At 39.1% G+C, this 20,850-nt stretch overlaps 1 protein-coding gene across 1 annotated transcript in view; it reads left to right on the top strand.

Moving 5' to 3' along the window:
* Nucleotides 1-399: 399 nt before the first annotated feature.
* Nucleotides 400-20,850, top strand: part of LOC126171271 (centrosomal protein of 76 kDa-like) — a 146,349-nt gene continuing 125,898 nt past the window's right edge. The window contains exon 1 of the mRNA XM_049920788.1: nucleotides 400-627. Coding sequence (XP_049776745.1) covers nucleotides 559-627 — 69 coding nt within the window. The 5' untranslated portion in view covers nucleotides 400-558. The remainder of the gene's footprint in view (nucleotides 628-20,850) is intronic.

Raw genomic sequence — 20,850 nt, 5'->3', positions numbered from 1 at the left:
ATCGCATCGCACCGCATCACATCGCTCGGCCCAGCCTGCAGTCTAAACGGGCACCGCTCTGTTGCCACTGTTAAACCAAGCCTGCCCATTGTCACGCGATTTCAGCGCTTTATCGCTCCGCTCGGCTCGGCATCGCATCGCATCGCATCGCGGGCAGTGTAAATTTAGCCTGTGACTGTACGCGATTTTTGAAATAAAAATTACTTAGCTAAAGCGTGATTAAGAGAAACGTTGATGACTGTTAACAGATTTGAAGATCCTAAAGTTTCATTTAACGTGACTTAGTAATAATATATCTAATACATAAGTTGGACCTACTTCCAAGAGCGTATGAACACCACTGTACGCGTGCTATGGCCTCTGACCAATCATCGCCTTTGTGTTTGTTTACATCAGGATTACTGAACGGAGTAGTGATGTTCAAATGTTGGGTACAAACAGTAGCAAACATGCAACGAGTTAGAATTTGGACACCATAGCTTTGAACGTGTATATAGTGCAATGCGTCTTACTGTGGAAACTTTATGAACAGAAGTAGTGTTTAATTAAGAGCTTAATATGGAGCTAAGCGAGGAAGACATCAATGTAGAAACGCTGAGAAAACATATTCAGTTACACCTGTATGAAGTATGTTACTTAGTATACAAATTATATAGCATCATAGTGAGTCACCGAAGACACATCGATTTCTCTAAAATGCGCCACTAAACACTGTAACAATTCTGCACAAAGAAATAATTACACCCGGGTTTGAAAATGAGCCCCATAAGTTAGCATTCACTAAATTATTCATTTAAAGCATTCTTTTCTTAATGCATTCTTTAGTCGCCGAAATTCGGAAGAATCCATTTTCATAAACGTTGGAACAGGCAAATGTTGAATCATTTATTCCTCACGATGTTAAGTGAGCGGAAAAAAATGGAGAGATTAAGAGCAATATATTTATATACCTGTATAAGCGGGGTCATGAGTCAGTCACTGAAGTCCGGTTGACAATTCTTGCAGTGTTAAAGCTTCGGGTGTAAGAGCAACAGCTTTTTATTTGTCAATTCCGAGAGTACAGGAGTTATCACGTTTACAGGTCGGAATCATACCCAGCGGCACGGAGACTTGTGTAAATATAAGCGCATCGTGCTGTTGTTTCATGGCTCTTATGCCTACGTTTTGCCCAGTATTGCTCAGTAGGCAGTACTGAATGGCAAGCTTGGGAATTACAGCAGTCTGTAACAAGCAAATGAGCTTTTGGGCACGTGATAACCAGTTAATCACAAATAACCAAGACTATCGAATTTAATTTTCCTGCAAAATACTAATCCACAAAACATATTTCATTTGAAATGTAGCAATGCTAAGTAGGCGAGAAACAAAATTCTTAGGTTTATGGCTCCAAGACGAACCAAAATGGGTTAAGTAGGCCTATATGGTACTGAGTTTAATCATTGGTTATGTCTTAAGAGTTCTGAAGGCTTGCACTAATAAGGAAACCTTAATGTGTGCCTACACTTAAACCCATCTCTATTATGATGTAATATTCTGGGGAAACTCACCAGTATCACTCGGAACTTTTAGAGTGGTAAAACTAACCATTATGTTTATGAAGGGAAGCAAAATAAGGAGAAAATTTTGCGAACACGATTTCACAGTACGAAATACTTTCCCCCAGTCTTGTATTTCTGTCGGATAATTCATTGATGAGAATTTAGTTTCAAATGGCAAAGAAACTGTCAAGTTCACAAACATAATCCTCGACTGAAGAAAAACCTCCTAGTAAATTACACCAGCACTGTAACAGTGCCAGAAGGGTACACTTCATATGGGTTTGATTTTGACTGATAGATTAATTTGATTTTTATTTGGTCCCATTTGATTAAATTATGTACAGAGTGTGTACTTGTAATATAGATCAGGTCAACTTACTTAATATCTTAAAATATTTGCTCTACATTTTACAATATACAACAACATAGGGCCTACTAGGAGTTAGTTACATATATCATGCTACAGTATTTTCAAATGATTACAATACATATGTACAAGTAATAACAGCATTAACCTCATTCTAGTCCTATATTGTTTGTACAAACTATGTACTAAATCATGATTTATGGGATGAATAAAGATATACGAATACACTCCTCTACACTATAAAATTCTTTTTCCATTAGCTAAGTAAACATTTAGAAGTGTCACATCTCTTTTCACATGTACTGCCCTGTGCAGTTGCGTATATGTTTTATCAATTTTACACTTGAATATCAAGGTCGTTTTTCAGCAGCTTTCAGTCTGTGAGGTGTGCTTCGCAGCTAGCCTTTATTTCTTGTTTCATATGAATGAACATCTACATTTATTGTAGTAATGTGTTGCTTTTCATTAATGAAATTATTATTTTGTACACAAGGTGTTGGTACATGGATGCAAAAGACAATATTTTTAGATTATGGAAGGCAGTTCTGCATGAGTCTGTTTTATTTGTTTATTTTTTAAATGGCCCTAAAAGCCTTTTTTGTGCAGTACAAAAATCCATTTTGTTCTATTGCTGTTGAAGTTTTCCCAAATGGAAATTCTTTACAGGAAGTTTGAAACTTTTTCACATACTCTCAAAGAACATAGTTACCAGAAAGGATATAAAGCTCCTTAAAACACTTGTTAGTTATATTTGGGTCATTCTGTGGTTACATGTGTGACTAGACAACAAATACACTTGCAAAAGCATCACAGATAGCACAACTTACTTGCTAAAAATTTGAAGTTCTTATGTTACAGTAGTCTGCATCTTGAGTGTCAGATGAGAAGGTCTTTTCTAGATAAGCAGTGATTTTATTAAAAATATGTTCCTGGCTCTATAAATTTCTTTGAAATAAATTTTTGTTATAAATTAAATATTCACTTTTAAAACAACAGAATAGAAACATCACTGGAATGCATAGATCACATTTAAATTTTTGTTTACATGTCTGTCTGTTGTGTGTGTTTAACACACGGAGACACAGTACATTGGTGTGAAATGGGAGAAACTAAAGGGAGTTTACTATTGAAATGAGTGTTAAAACGAATCATACGTTTCAAAATATGCAGCACAATATATGGGAAAAAATGTGTTGCAAATGTGCACAACTCGCCTGTGTTATAAATACAAATTAGGAGTTTGTGCTTTCTTTGCGATTACTGATATGTCTCCCCAATACTTGTTTCATTTAGTGGCCAAATCCAATGCTCCACTGAGATCCTTGAAGTTGGGTAAAACTTGATTGGTTTCTTCCTCATAGTCCTTCACTTCTACAGAATAGTCCTTCTTTCTGCAGGTTCATGCTGCAGTTAGAGAAACAAGTACAAAATTCTCTGGCTTGATGTTACTGTTTTCTTTGCTGAATGAGGCTGCTGCTTCTTATACTTGCTGATAAATCGGACCTGTCACTCATTCGTCTTGTTTAGAGTTTACAGATACTATAAACATCCTTTCCTCAGTAGATGTAATTACATATTTAACCTTAGGAAAGAGTGAAATTGGTTGCACATTTTTCCAGCAGCCACCCATAAGTGATGATGAAGATTAACTTCTGCAGTTTGCAAAAAGCAGTATTAAATCTTTTAAATTCTGTTTTACACATTTGTAGAATTCATATGGTGAGTTTGCAATCTATTGACATGATTTCATCATGCACCAAACATCTCTTTTGAAATTTTTTCCAACACCATCAACTTTCCATTTGCCATGAAAAGTTACAGAAAAATTCCAGTCCACAGAAATATTTAGAGTCAGACTGAAAATATGAAAAATTAGAATGTGTAGTGATTGTTAACAGAATCTTCTGTCGGTTCTTGGTAGAACAACGTTAAATGAAAAGCACTAGTTTACTTTTGTTCTACAATATTACTTTTATTGTGTTGACCGGTTTTTGGCTTACAAGCCATCCTCAGACATTTACTGAGTATTGTCACCAAAGAAGTTATAATGTTTGCAAACAACATTGGAAGAGAAGTAACATGTCTAGACTGAAGCAGAAACATACGGTAATTAACATGTTAGACAGTGTAGTGGTAATGCATTGAAAAAGTAAAAAATTGAACAGTAAATAAATAACAATGGAGTAGGCAGGAAAAACTTTAACGCAAAATAGGAACAGCATGCCTAAATAAAAGTTTCCATTAATAAACAAAACTAATAAAATAAAATTAAATTAAATCAGTACTTGACAAGGCTACATCAGGAGGTATAAAACATGGAGAGTGATACACAAATCAATTAAAAGAAGAAACAGGTATTAATGTAACTGCAGAATATATAAGGAACTTAAGCATTATCAATAAGATAAAAAGAAATAAATAAATGCAGGAAAGTGGAGTCGTTTGAGGGAACATACAGTAAATGTAATCTTTAAAATGCAGTACCATCGCACTCTCAAATATTGCATTTACTGTATGTTCCTTCAAATGCCTCAGTTTTCCTGCATTTATTTATTTCTGTTTATCTGAATGTTATTGCTTAAGTTCCTTATGTATTCTATAGTTCCACTGATAACTGTTTCTTCTTTTAATTGGTTTGTGTATCACTCTCCATGTTTTATACCTCCTGATGTAGCCTTGTCAAGTATTAATTTTATTTTATTTTATTAGTTTTGTTTATTAATGGAAACTATTACATAGGCATGCTGTTCCTATTTTGTGTTAAAGTTTTTCCTGTCTGCTCCATTGTTATTTATTTACTGTTCAATTTTTTACTTTTTCGTTGCATTACCACCACAGTGTCTAAGATGTTACTTACTGTATGTTTCTGCTTCAGTCTAGATGTGTTACTTCTCTTCCAATGTTGTTTGCTAACATTGTAACTTCTTTGGTGACTACACTCAGTAAATGTCTGAAGATGGCCTTGTAAGCTGAAAACTGGTTATCATTGTGAAATGATTCTTGAACTGTGCAGAAAAGCCAGTTCCTTCATGTCTTGAGGCATGATTTTATGGAGTGTCCTGAGTGAATATTTGCTATGCAACAAACATCACTTATAAAGGCATAATTGTGGATAATACCGCAACTAACCAAACAACAGCATTGAAAATAGTAGTCTGTTACTGATTCCAGTGAGCACTTTGAATTTTATCTTTGCCCGCAGTGATGTAGTTTTCCACAAAATCCACCTGAACAACTGCATCATGATTTACAGATGTCCTCTTTATATCATCAAAGTGTTGAGACTGTTTTCTTTTCGCATAACAATGAAGTTTGAATGCTGACAATGGCACCTGTATTTTTACACAGATAGAAATCCAGTTTCTATTACAGTTGGGGGTTGTCCATCAGTGTCTTTCCATTGAGGCCATTGCATTTGATTATGAATTGTTTCTTCCTCACTGATTTTATACAAAGTTACATTTGCATCTTTCACACCTTTCTGACATGTACTCAAAGTTAACAGGGTCACATACAAGGAGTCTCGTATTCTGCATGGGAATACTCCTGTTTCTTTTCCTATATTTTCCACCAAAAACTGTATATTAGCATGGTATCTACATACACATGTGTTACGGAGTATGGAGGAAACAGGAAATACAAATGGTGGATGAACTCATAATGCTTGAATTTTTTGATCACATGTCGGGATATTCCTTCACAAACATTGCACGGGCTTCAGCTGAAGCCATCATCATTGTGCATTTCTGCACCACTTCTTTCTTCCACTTTGGCTAGCCTTTGTCCTTTTTACCTGATTCTGCCCTGTTAATGTCATTACGAAGATAAATCTGTATTTATTTCTTCATTCTGAATTTTACCCCATTTTTTGAATTCATGAGCTAGATTCAGGTTTGTTGCAAGTTCTGGCACCTCACCAACAAACAGTTTGCCTATGACTGTTCTACGTTTCCTGGTGCTCTTTGGGAACCCTCACTTCACCTTAGCATCTGCTTTCCCTACTGATTTGCTACTGCTGTGATGGCCCTTTTGTGAAGATGAAGATGCTTTGCCTGTCTTGTTGAATGATTTTATCTTTTCTCTGGGGCACTTCTGTTTAACTTTATCCTGTTCAAGTTTGAGTTTTAATTTGTTTCTATCAGTTAGAAGTGCTTGTTTTTCTTTTGTCCTAAGTAATTTTAACCTTTCACATTCTTTTGATCAATGTTCTGCATGTTTCATAGGATCCTAAGTTTTTGTATAAACGCATACTTCATGGGATCCTGTTGAAGTTTTTCTGTAAACATGTGATCTCTCAGCAGAGGACATTTTTAAACTGAGGAATACTTTAGACACGTAGGAAGCAATGTGAGGCGTTTTGGAAAACCCTGACACTTCTGTGGGGCTAAGGTGTTTGGAGGAAAGGTTTGTGACTGTATTTCAAATCTGTCTAGATTCTGGACTTTGTATGAAGGTGGGGGAGGGGGGGGCGAAGGGGAGATTTGAGGATGAGGTAAATGCAGTAGGTCCATGAGGCATGGTTTGTCAGCTATAGGGGGTGTGGGGCAGGTTTGGAGGTTGTTATAGAGGTGGTGAATTACGGTACTCCAAGGTGGGAGTAGGATGTGAACAGGAGAGTTGTCTGAGGTGCTCCTCCCATGTTCAGTTCCTACTCCCGCCTCGGACTACCACCTTTTTCCCCACTCCCAAATTCAGTCATGCAGGACTTGTTCAAGACCTTCTCTCCCTCCCCCAGTCCATACAGTGGAAACACTTTATCGCTACTGATCGTACCAATCAGACTCAACCAAAGACCAATGTTGAACCCTGCCTGACTTAGTTCACACCTCCATCCAACTGTGATCCATCCCCACTGCCCCCACATCACCCTTGCTATTTTTCAGAATTTCTTAACCTCAAACCTTGCCTCACTATCAGTTCCTAAATCCCTCCACATGCAAACTAACCACACATCTATGGAAAGAATGGCAATCCACCACTGAAAAACTGATGCCAACCTTATAACTCTACTTGCTGACAAACATTCCACCACCATTGTTTTGAACCACAATGATTATCTGGTGGAAGGACCCCGCCAGCTGTCAGATTGATCCACCTACAAATCCTGCCACAGCGACCCCATTCCAGAAACCCAACAGGATCTTCAGTTGCTCCTAAAATCCTTAGGCCCATCCTAGAACCACTCCCCATAGTCAATGTCTCTCCTTACCCCAACCTCTCCCCACACCCCTTCCTCCTACATGCTTCCAAAAGTTCATAACCTGACCACCCAGGGCACCACATTGTGGCTGGTTGCTGTGCCCCCACCGAGAGAATATCTTCTGTTTGTAGTCCCAACACATTCAGCCTATTACCCGCAACCTTTTTTTTGAGCAATGTCTTCTGAGTGGTTTGTTGCGTGGCCCACCACAAATCCCTCTCCAGTGCCAACCTCTTCATCTCAGAGTAGCACTTGCAGCCTATGTTCTCAATTATTTGCTGGATGTATTCCAATCTCTGTCTTCCTCTATAGTTTTTGCCCTCTTCGGACCCCACAAGTAGCATGGAAGTCATTCGCTGATGTCATAACAGATATCCCATCATCCTGTCCCTTCTTCTTGTCAGTGTTTTCTACGTATTACTTTCCTTCCTGATTCTGCGCAGAACCTCCTCATTGCTAACCCTATCAGCCCTCCTAATTTTCAACATTCGTCTGTAGCACCACATCTCAAATGCTTCGATTCTCTTCTGTTTCGGTTTTCCCACAGTCCATGTTTCATTACTGTACAATGCTGAGCTCCAAACGTACATTCGCAGAAATATCTTCCTCAAATCAAGGCCTATGTTTGATACTAGTAGACTTCTCTTTGCCAGGAAAACCCTTTTTGTCAGTGCTAGTTGGCTTTTGATGTCCTCCTTGCTCCGTCGTCATTTGTTATTTTGCTGCTTAGGTTGCAGAATTCCTTAACTTCATCTACTTCATCACTATCAATTCTGGTGTCAAGTTTCTCTCTGTTCTCATTTCTGCTGCTTCTCATTGCTTTCTTCTTTCTTCGATTTACTGTCATTCCATGTTATGTACTCATTAGACTGTTCATTCTGTTCACCAGATTGTGTAATTCTTCTTCACTTTCACTCAGGATAGCAATGTCATCAGCGAATCGTATCATTGTTATTCTTTCATTGTGAATTTTAATTCCACTCCCGAATCCTTAATTATTTCCATCAATGCTTCTTCGGTGTACAGAATGAACAATGGGGCGAAAGACTACATCCCTGTCGTACACCATTTTTAATCCAAGTACTTTGTTCTTGGTTGTCCACTCTTATTATTATTCCCTCTTGGCTGTTTAGCGCCCGAAAACCTCAAACCACACACACACACACACACACACACACACACACACACACACACACACACTGTTTTACATATTGTATATTGCCCATCTCGCTCTGTAGCTTATCCTGTTTTTCTCCGAATTTCCAACATCTTTCACCATTTTACATTGTCGAACACTTTTTCCAGCTCTACAAATCCTATGAATGTGTCTTGATTTTACTTTATTCTTATCAACTGTAATATCAGAATTGCGTCTATGGTACCTTTACCTTTTCTAAAGCCAAACTGATGATCATCTAAAACATCCTCAATTTTCTTTTCCATTCTCCTGTATGTTATTCTTGTCAGCAACTTGGATTCATGAGCTGTTGTGCTGATTGTCTGATTTGTCACACTTGTCAGCTCTTGTAGTCCTCAGAATTGTGTGGATGATATTTTTCTGAAAGTCAGATGGTATTTCGCCCGACACACGAATTCTGCACACCAACGTGAATAGTCATTTTGTTGCTGCTTCCCTCAATGATTTTAGAAATTATGATGGAATGTTACCTATTTCTTCTGCTTTATTTTATTTCATGTCCTCCGAAGCTCTCTTAAATTCTGATTCCTGCCTCTTCTAAATCGGCACCTCCTCCTCCTCCTCCTCCTCCTCCTCCTCCTTCTTCTTCTTCTTCTTCTTCTTCTTCTTCTTCTATCATATCAGTCAAACCTGTCTCATAGAGGTCTTCAATGCATTCTTTCCACCTCTCCGTCCTCATCTCTGCATTTAACAGGTAGAATTCCTGTTACATTCTTAATGTTACCACCCTGGCTTTTAATTTCACCGAACATTATTTTGACTTTCCTATATGTTAAGTTGGCAAACTGAGGAGCTACTTGATTGAGACTTGGAAGCTGACATACGGCTGGAAGAGCGGTATGCTGACCACGTACCCCTCCTTATCCACGTCCAGTGATGCCTATGGGTTGAGGATGACACGCTGAGTCAGTCTTTGTGACAGTCTTTTCCTTTTTGATTTCTTCACATTTTTCATGTAGCCATTTCATCTTAGCTTCCCTGCACTTTCTGTTATTTCATTCCTCAGCGACTTGTATTTCTGTATTCCTGAATTTCCCTGACCATTTTTTTTCCTTCTTCCATCGATTGACTTAAGTATTTCTTCTATTACCGATAGTTTCTTTCCAGCTTCTGTGATTGTCCTTTTCAGAGATTCCCATTCCTTTTCAACTGTACTGCCTACTGAACTATTTCTTATTGCTGTATCTATAGCCTTAGAGAATTTCAAAAGTATCTCGTCATTCCTGAGCACTTCCGTATCTCATATCTTTGCATATTGATTCTTCCTGGCTAATCTCTTATACTTCAGCCTACTCTTCATCACTACTGCATTGTGATCAGAGTCTATATCTGATCCTGGGTATGCCTTACAATCTAGTACCTGATTTCGGAAGTAATGTCTGACGATGATGTAATATAACTGAAATCTGTCCATATTATGTGGCCTTTTCCAAATATGCCTTCTCCTCTTGTGATTCTTGAACAGAGGATTCGCTATTACTAACTGAAATTTATTATTGAACTCAATTAGACCTTCTCTCTCATTACTTGTTCCAAGCCCATATTGTCCTGTAACCTTTTCTTCTATTCCTTCCCCTACAATTGAATTCCAGTCCTCCATGATTATTAGATTTTCATCTCCATTTATGTACTGTATTACCCTTTCAGTATCCTCATATACTTCATCTTCGACTTGCGAAGTCGACATGTATACCTGAACTATCGTTGCCAATTTTGGTTTGGTGTTGATTCTGATAAGAACAACTCTATCATGGAACTGTTCACATAACACACTCTCTGCACTACCTTCCTACTGATAATGAATCCTCCTGCAGTTATACCATTTTCTGCTGCTGTTGATGTTACCCTGTACTCATCTGACCAGAAATCCTTGTCTTGTTTCCTTTCCTTTTCGCTTCACTGACCTCTACTATATCTAGACTGAGCCTTCGCATTCCCCTTTTCAGATTTTTTTAGCTTCCCTACAACATTCAAGCTTCTGACATTCCATGCCCCAACTCATAGATCATTATCCTTTTGTTGGGTGTTAAGTCTTTTTTTTTCCGTCACCTTCTCTTTGGCAGTCTCCTCCTGGGGATCCGAATGGGGGATTATTTCAGCATCTTTTGCCAATGGAGAGATCATCATGACACTTTTCCAATTATAGGTGACATGTCCTCGCCATGAAGCATGGACCTTGCCGTTGGTGGGGAGGCTTGCGTGCCTCAGCGATACAGATAGCCGTACTGTAGGTGCAACCACAACAGAGGGGTATCTGTTGAGAGGCCAGACAAACGTGTGGTTCCTGAAGAGGGGCAGCAGCCTTTTCAGTAGTTGCAGGGGCAACAGTCTGGATGATTGATTCATCTGACCTTGTAACACTAACCAAAACGGCCTTGCTGTGCTGGTACTGCGAATGGCTGAAAGCAAGGGGAAACTACAGCCGTAATTTTTCCCGAGGGCATGCAGTTTGCTGTATGATTAAAAGATGATGGCATCCTCTTGGATAAAATATTCCGGAGGTCAAGTAGTCCCCCATTTGGATCTCCGGGTGGGTACTACTCAAGAGGACGTCGTTATCAGGAGAAAGAAAACTGGCATTCTATGGATCGGAGTGTGGAATGTCAGATCCCTTTAATGGGCAGGTAGGTTAGAAAATTTAAAAAGGGATATGGATAGGTTAAAGTTGGATATAGTGGCAATTAGTGAAGTTCGGTGGCAGGAGGAACAAGACTTTTGGTCAGGTGAATACATGGTTATAAATACAAAATCAAATAGGGGTAATGCAGGAGTAGGTTTAATAATGAATAAAAAAAATAGGAGCGCGGGTAAGCTACTACAAACAGCATAGTGAACACATTATTGTGGCCAAGATAGACACGAAGCCTACACCTACTATATGCCAACTAGCTCTGTCAGATGACTAAGAAATTGATGAAATATATGATGAGATAAAAGAAATTATTCAGATAGTGAAGGGAGATGAAAATTTAATAGTCATGGGTGACTGGAATTCAATAGTAGGAAAAGGGAGAGAAGGAAACATAGTAGGTGAATATGGATCGGGGGTAAGAAGTGAAAGAGGAAGCTGCCTTGTAGAATTTTGCACAGAGCATAACTTAATCATAGCTAACACTTGGTTTAAGAATCATGAAAGAAGGTTGTATACATGGGAAGAAGCCTGGAGATACTAGAAGGTACCAGATATAGTATATAATGTAAGACAGAGATTTAGGGACCAGGTTTTAAATTGTAAGACATTTCCAGGGGCAGATGTGGACTGTGACCACAATCTATTGGTTTTGAACTGTAGATTAAAACTGAAGAAAGTGCAAAAAGGTGGGAATTTAAGGAGATGGGACCTGGATAAACTGACTAAACCAGAGGTTGTACAGGGTTTCAGGGATAGCATAAGGGAACAATTAACAGGACTGGGGGAAAGAAATACAGTAGAAGAAGAATGGGTAGCTATGAGGGATGAAGTAGTGAAGGCAGCAGAGGATCAAGTAGGTAAAAAGACGAGGGCTAGTAGAAATCCTTGGCTAACAGAAGAAATATTGAATTTAATTGATCAAAGGAGAAAATATAAAAATGCAGTAAATCAAGCAGACAAAAAGTAATACAAACGTCTCAAAAATGAGATCGACAGGAAGTGCAAAATGGCTAAGCGGGGATGGCTAGAGGACAAATGTAAGGATGTAGAGGCTTCTTTCACTAGGGGTAAGATAGATAGTGCCTACAGAAAAATTAAAGAGACCTTTAGAGAAAAGAGAACCACTTGTATGAATATCAAGAGCTCAGATGGAAACCCAGTTCTAAGCAAAGAAGGGAAAGCAGAAAGTTGGAAGGAGTATATAGAGGGTCTATACAAGGGCGATGTACTTTAGGACAATATTATGGAACTGGAAGAGGATGTAGATGGAGATGAAGATGAAATGGGAGATATGATACTGCGTGAAGAGTTTGACAGAACATTGAAAGACCTGAGTCAAAACAAGGCCCCGGGAGTAGACAACATTCCATTAGAACTACTGACAGCCTTGGGAGAGCCAGTCCTGACAAAACTCTACCATCTGGTGAGCAAGATGTATGAGACAGGCGAAATACCCTCAGACTTCAAGAAGAATGTAATAATTCCAATCCCAAAGAAAGCAGGTGTTGACAGATGTGAAAATTACCAAACTATCAGTTTAATAAGTCACAGCTGCAAAATACTAACACGAATTCTTTACAGACAAATGGAAAACTGGTAGAAGCTGACCTCAGGGAAGATCAGTTTGGATTCCGTAGAAATATTGGAACACATGAGGCAATACTGGCCCTACAACTTATCTTAGAAGAAAGATTAAGGAAAGACAAACCTATGTTTCTAGCATTTGTAGACTTAGAGAAAGCTTTTGACAATGTTGACTGGAATACTCTCTTTCAAATTCTGAAGGTGGCAGGGGTAAAATACAGGGAGCGAAAGGATATTTACAATTTGTACAGAAACCAGATGGCAGTTATAAGAGTCGAGGGGCATGAAAGGGAAGCAGTGGTTGGGAAGAGAGTGAGACAGGGTTGTAGCCTCTCCCCGATGTTATTCAATCTGTATATTGAGCAAGCAGTAAAGGAAACAAAAGAAAAATTCGGAGTAAGTATTAAAATCCATGGAGAAGAAATAAAAACTTTAAGGTTCGCCGATGACATTGTAATTTTGTCAGAGACAGCAAAGGACTTGGAAGAGCAGTTGAACGGAATGGACAGTGTCTTGAAAGTAGGATATAAGATGAACATCAACAAAAGCAAAATGAGGATAATGGAATGTAGTCGAATTAAGTCGCGTGATGCTGAGGGAATTAGATTAGGAAATGAGACACATAAAGTAGTAAGGGTGTTTTGCTATTTGGGGAGCAAAATAACCGATGATGGTCGAAGTAGAGAGGATATAAAATGTAGACTGTCAATGGCAAGGAAAGCATTTCTGAAGTAGAGAAATTTGTTAACATTGAGTATAGATTTAAGTGTCAGGAAGTCGTTTCTGAAAGTATTTGTATGGAGTGCAGCCATGTATGTAAGTGAAACATGGCTGATAAATAGTTTGGACAAGAAGAGGATAGAAGCTTTAAAAATGTGGTGCTACAGAAGAATGCTGAAAATTAGATGGGTAGATCACATAATGAATGAGGAGGTATTGAATAGAATTGGGGAAAAGAGGAGTTTGTGGCACAACTTGACTAGAAGGAGGGATCGGTTGGTAGGACATGTTCTGAGGCATCAAGGGATCACTAATTTAGTATTGGAGGGCAGTGTGGAGGGTAAAAATCGTAGAGGGAGACCAAGAGGTGAATACACTAAGCAGATTCAGAAGGATGTAGGTTGCAGTAGGTACTGGGAGATGAAGAAGCCTGCACAGGATAGAGTAGCACGGAGAGCTGCATCAAACAAGTCTCAGGACTGAAGACAACAACAATAACAACAGGTGATATGTCCTGTGGATACACATTATGTCTCATTAATGCAGTGGTTTCCATTGCTTCTGCATCCTCTTGCTGGTGACCATTGCTGATTATTCCACAATCTACCATCCTATATAAGAGGTACCATCCATATCCTCCATCGACTCTCCACAGCTGCTGTTCCTTTAACACATGATACCCTGCTTGTTACTGCTGATGCAACCTCTCTTTGCACTAACATCCCTAATGGCCATGGCCTTATGGCTATTGAACACTACCTGTCCCAACGCCTGACAAGATTCCAAACCTACAACCTTCTTCCTAAACATTACCTACAATTATTTCTCCTTTGAAGGCATTACCTACAAACAAATCCAGGGCACAGCTATGGGCACTTGCATTCCTCCTTCCTGTGCCAACCTAATCATGAGCCATCTAGAGGAATCCTTGCTAAATACTCAGAGTCCAAACCCCTCACCTGGTTCAGTGTCATTGATGCCCATCTTCATGGTCTGTATCGAGTGTGAGGACACCCTATCCACATTCCTCCAGAACTTCAACACCTCCCCCATTCGCTTCACCTGGCCCTACTCAACCCAGCAAGCCACCTCCCTCGATCTTGAGCTCCACCTCAAAGATGGGTGCATCAGTATGTCCATCCATATCAAACCTACCATCCACCAGCAGTACCTCCACTTCAACAGCTGCCACTTATTCCATACCAAGAAGTCGCTTCCATACTGCCTCACCACCCATGGCAGTCACATCTGTAGTGATGAGTGTTCCCTCTCGAAATATGCCGAGGGCCTCACTGATGCCTTCACAGACCATAATTAAACTCACAACCTTGAACAAATACAGACCTCCTGTTTCTTATTTCTCCAGTCAATCACCACCTCCCTAAGCCCCACCGTCTGACTACAGAAGAGCATTCCCCTCATGACTCTGTACCATCCAGGACTGGAGCAACTGAATAATGTTCTCTGCCAGGGTTTTGACTCCTCTCATCGTGCCCTGAAATGAGGAATGTCCTTCCCAGTATCATTCCCACCTCTCCCTCAGTGGTATTCCACCACCCAATGAACCTGCACAATACCCTCATCCATTCCTACACAACTCTTGCTCGCGACCCCTTGCCTCGTGGATCACACCCCTGTAACAGTCCTAGATGCACGACCTGCCCCATACATCCTCTAACTGCCACCTACCCCAGTCTGGTCCCAGGCATCACCTATCCCATCAAAGGCAGGGCTACCTGTGAAACCAGCAGTGTGATCTACAAGCTAAGCTACAATGACTCTGCTGTATTCTACATGGGCATGACAACCAACAAGCTTTCTATCTGCATGAATGACAACCGACAAACTGTGGCCAAGAAACAGCTGGAGCACCCCATTGCTTAGCATGCTGCCAAACACTACATTCTTCCTTTCAGTGACTGGTTCACAACCTGTGCCATGTGGTTCATTCCCACCAACACCAGATTTTCTGAATTGTGTAGGTGGGAACTCTCCCAGCAGTATATCCTATATTCCCGTAAACCACCTGGTGTCGGCCTTTGTTCGTCTTTGTCCCTGCTCTCTTACCCCTTCCCTGTTCACATTACACCAACACACCCACAGTCTTTTTATGTCTCTCCTTTTCCACTAATCGTCCCCCACCCTCTGTCTAACGTCCCGAGTGCACCTAGCTGCCCTATCCTCTCCCCACCTCATCCCTGTATCTCCCACAAGCAGCACTTTACCGTCCCCCATCCGTACCCTGCTGTCCCTCCCCCTCCCTGCCCCAGTCTCCTCCTTACTCCCACCACCCAGTTGTATCTCCCATCATGCACTGCTGCTTGCAGTGTGGCCTCAGCAGTCATGTGTTGCATATGTGTGAACCTGTATGTGTGTATGTTCTATCTCCGAAGAAGGCCTTGTTGACAAAAAGCTCATTTTCTGACAGTTTTTTTGTTGTACCTATCTGCTAGTCAGCATCTCCGCCATTTTGAGTACCAAGTATCTTTTCAAAATATTGTTCACTCTGTTCTAGATTTTCCATTGCTGTGACTTTTAGTTATAATAGATGTTTAATTCATGTGGCAATAGAAGGAATTACTTATGCAAATGATAGGAACCCTAAATTTTACATGTTCAGTATCTATAGCAATTAGTGCTACTGTAGGTAAAGAGGACTAACAAATAAATATGAAAATACTGTAACTTTGAAATTGCACCACTCTGTGAAGGTAGTCATAGCTAATTGACCATTATGACAGGCCTCATTACTGTTTGCTTCCTCTTCCAGTCCTTTGCAGCAATGTAATTTATAACTGTTACTGCATAGTGTATTGCAGAGGGTACCTGGTACCAATACGTTAATTTCCTTTCCTGTTCCACTTCCAAATGTAATGAGGGAAAAGTGACTGTTTGAGCCTTAATTTCTCGTATTATATCTTCACGGCCCTTAAGCGAAATGATCATTGGCAGGAGTAGACTTGTTCTGCAGTCAGCTTAAAATGCCGGTTCTCTTAAATTTTCCCAATAGTGTTTCATGAAAAGAATGTTGTCTTTCTTCCACAGATTCCCATTTGAATTCGCAAAGCACCTCCATAGTATTCACGTGTTGACTGAACCTACCGTTAACAAATCTAGCAGCCTGCCTGTGAATTGCTTCAATGTCTTCCTTTAACCCAATCTGTTAGGGATCGTAAACACACAAGCAGTACTCAAGAATGGGCCACGCCAGTGTTCTGTGCACAGTCTTCTTTACAAAGGCACTGCACTTCCCAAAAATCCTCCCCGTATAGTGAAGTAGACTATTTGCCTTCCATATTACTGTATTTAGGAGAGTGAATTTTATGACTTCGATCACACCTCTTGGTCAAAACCAAATAGACCTTCTGTGTAGAATTAGAAAAATTCACACTGAACATTAGGTCTACATGACTCAAGAGTTTTGTGTTCATTGTCTTTTATGTTACTAAACATTTTCCCTAATATTTGTACCAAGTTGTATATTCCTACGTTTTATGCTGAGAAGTTGTGGTGTCTACTAATTTGAATATAAAACAAGCACTCATCAAATAGTAAAGAACATATCAAAATGTGAAATATGTAAAACTGTGCATAAGGAGGTATGTGAATTTGCTGTATCATTTTCATACTCTGGAATAAATTTTTTAATACTTTTTATTGTAAGGTAAGGATGTGTGTGTAGCACCCATGTTACAACAAAACACACTGGGATACACTGAGAAAACAGGAATGAATGCTCCTTCTGCCAACAGAAAGAATAAAATTCGGATACTGTATTGCTAATCCAAAGCTACCTTCAAAACAAATAAAAAACGTAAATTGTCATTAACTGTTGACCGAATGGTTTGAAAAAGAGCAAAGTATTATTCTATGAAAATGTCAGAAGTTTCCAAAGGCATTTAATTTTGCTCTAAGCTCAATGTGCATTTCAGCTAACATTTATTTAGCATATTAGTTAGTAAATTGCCAGCCCAGGAGACCAGCAGTTTGTTTCTAATAATTGTCACTTTACAACACATTGAGTGTTGCCCAAAGATCCATTCTTAGTTGCTGTTGATATTGTTTCCTGGTGGTAGGCTAAAGTAAATATTCGGCATAAAAAGGGAATTTAATCTCAATCTTAGGTGAAGTTCACTTCTTTCTTCAGTAAGCCATTGTTGTACTTGAGATCTTTATATGTGCTCAAAGAAAAAGGATAGACCATTGTAATTCCTCACAATTTCATGGATGAATGTGTTGCTAAATTGTGCTGTGTGAGTAGCGCCACTTGGGCAGTCTCAGCTGTGGCTGGCTTCACATGTTGATTTAGTCTGTATTGCTGTCTATGTTCTGAGAGCCTGGTTTTAAAAGATCTTTTGGTCTTTTCATCAAGAATGTTTCCACAGGTCCAATGGAAGTTATATTATATTCAGTGTCTGCTACATTTTGTGATACATATCCCATGTGCCACCCTGGCGTGCATGATTGTATGTATTGTTTTTAAATTTTCTGTGGGTTAACTACATCACTTTCTTAAATTTTCTATGGGTTAACTACATCACTTTCTTAAATTTTCTATGGGTTAACTACATCACTTTTGCTTTTCTGCCAGGCTGTAATGGTTGTGTTAGTTCCCAGCTTCTGGTTGGCAGCTGTTTCATGTATATTGTGAACACTAGAGCACAACAGATCTCTTCAAACTTCAGCAAGAAGACAAAGCTGTGTGTCCCCAAGATAAATGCAATATGTTTTTCTACATTTAATTAGTTTAAGGCACCTCCTGCATTATTTTAAACTGGGACTGTTTTATTTAACATATATAAGATGTCCAAATAAATACACAAAGTGCCAGTTTGATTTTATACGTGTTTGTATTTTGAGTAGCATTATCATGTTAGGGACTTTTTCAACAAACAGTTTCCTTGAGAACTTTTTCAGTATATTTACCTGATTCTACAAGTCATAATGTATGGAAATTGGTACATTTCAGATAAACAGTTAAGAAATTTTCTCTTATGCGCATGCTTCTAAACCTGATGGAAAATTTTAAAACCATTCTATTTTTGGATGACAAAAGCTGTTACTTGAAAAATATGGAATGAAATGAAATGTAAATGATGCAGCAAATATGTTCTTGAGGCTTATTTCTCAACTGCAGCAAAACATAGCACTTACAGTTTCTGATACAGAATTCTCAGAAAAGCAAATTTCGGTATCACAGTGTAATTAAGTAATGAGTGCATTCTAACAATTTGAATTCTTTGGGCTGAAAACAGATTAAAAAATTTCTTGGTTATATCACACTCTGATTTGCAGGAAGTGAGTGCTACTGGCTTTACTGTGAGTATATTCTTCTTAGATGTGAGAACATAACGGCTTTCAGGTGTGTCTAACATTACTTGAATTTTTCAGACAGAGATGTGAATATGGCATTCTCAAAGTGCCATCTTTTACACTTCACAGAAGATCAAATTATTGTCGTGAGCAATGTGAAAGTATCATACACACAGATCACACATCCAGTTGGCTAAAATGCAGTGACTGCAGTATGAATGCTGATGTGATTGACTAAGGTCAACAATGCCCCAAAAAGAGTAGGCCAGGGTCCTTCCGGAAGCACTACATCACAAGAAGATTGTAAGATGGTTTGACTGGCTTTGACAAATAGACAGATATCAATTGTGGGAATCCATTTTAGGGGCCTTTGTGTGGGGAGCTACTGGGTATGACAACAAGACTGGTTTCTTAATTGTTGAAGGGAAGCTGAATGCTTACCATTTTGTAGCAAAAATGGTAAACCCTGTTATATCCTTTGTGTCTACAGTACCAAATGTCATATTCCAACAGATTAATGCCAACCTCACACTACACTTCACAACTCAAACACCTTAAGGAATGTTCTTTTCATGACTGGCCTGTCTGGATCTCTGATTTGTCACGCTTAGATGATATCTGGGATGTGATGGGGAGCTGTGCGCTTCCATACCAGCCTTCAGCCAACAGTCTTCAATGACTGACACTGCATGTGTTTCAGACAGTGCACGAGATTTCTGAAGATGTCATTTGGAGGATGTTTACTCCCGTGCCATAACAAATACAAGTGTGTTTTCATGTCCATTGGGGTACAGCCATACCGATAGTTTTGACAGACTTCTGTTGCAAAAAGTGAATGAATTTTTATTAATTTAATACCTCTTATGTAATGAACATCTCCACATAGTATGATAAATATTGGACTGGTACTTCATGGTGTAATACTTTTCATTTAATCTACATTTACATACTTGTATACATACATACATACATACATACACACACACAAACAAACATACATACATACATACATACATACTTCACAAGCCACCATACAGTGCTTGTATCACTACTAGTAATTTCTTTTCGTGTTCCATTCACAAATCGTGTGAGGGAAAAACAATCGTCTATAGGCCTTTGTACAAGCCCTAATTTCTCTTTATCTTTACAATCCTTATGTGGAATGTATGTTGGCATCACTGGATCATTCTGCAATCATCTTCAAATGCTAGTTCTCTAAATTTTCTCAGTAGTGTTTTGAGAAAAGAATGTCACCTTCGTGCCAGGGATTCCCATTTGAGTTCACAAACATCTCTGTAATACTTGCATGTTGATCAAATCGACCATTAACAAATTTAGCAGCATGCGTCTTAATTGCTTCGATGTCTTCCTTTAATCCAACCTGATAGGGATCCCAAAGACTTGAGCAGTACTCAAAAATGGGTTGCACTACTGTTTATATGTGTTCTCCTGTACAGATGAGCTACATCTCCTGTACAGATGAGCTACACTCTCCTAAAATTCTCCCAATAAACTGAAATCGTCCAGTCCTCTTCTCTACAACTGACCATACATACTTGTTTCATTTTAAATCGCTCTGCAGTGGATATTTGATCAATGAGACTATGTCAAGCAGCCCACTACTAATGTTGTATTCAAACATTTTGGGATTGTTTTTCCTACTCATCTGCATTAACATACATTGTTCTACAATTAGAGCAAGCTGTCATTCATCACGCCAATTAGAAATATTGTCCATGTCATTGTGTATCCTTTCACAGTTACTCAACAATGACACCTTCCCATACACTATAGTGTCATCAGCAAACATTTGCAGATTGCTTCTCACGCTATCTGCCAGATCATTTATGCATATAGAGAACAAAAGGTGACCAATCATACTTCTCTGGGGCACTGCTGATGATACCCCTGTCTTTGATGAACACTTGGAGTTGAGGACATTGTACTGGGTTCTATTACTTAAGAAGTCTATGAGCCACTCTCATATTTGGGAATCTAATCTGTATGCTCAAACCTTCATTAACAGCATGGAGTGGAGCACTGTGTCAAATGCTTTCTGGAAATGTAGGAATATGAAATCTGTCTGTTGCCATTCATCTATGGTTTGCACGATATTGTGTAGACAAGGGAAAGTTAAGTTTCACATAAACAATGCTTTCTACATAGTTGCTGATTTGTGGAAATAAGTTTTTCCATCTCAAGAAAATGTATTCCATGCTATGTTCATATGTTCAAGAGTTTTGCAGAAAACTGATGTTAAGGATGCTGGTCTGTAATTTTGTGGGTCTGTTATTTTAC

The sequence above is a fragment of the Schistocerca cancellata genome, chromosome 1 (genome assembly GCF_023864275.1).
Source record: "Schistocerca cancellata isolate TAMUIC-IGC-003103 chromosome 1, iqSchCanc2.1, whole genome shotgun sequence".
Lineage (NCBI taxonomy): Eukaryota > Metazoa > Arthropoda > Insecta > Orthoptera > Acrididae > Schistocerca > Schistocerca cancellata.
Note: the sequence above shows the minus strand (reverse complement) of the source record. Positions and strands in the feature narration are given on the sequence as shown.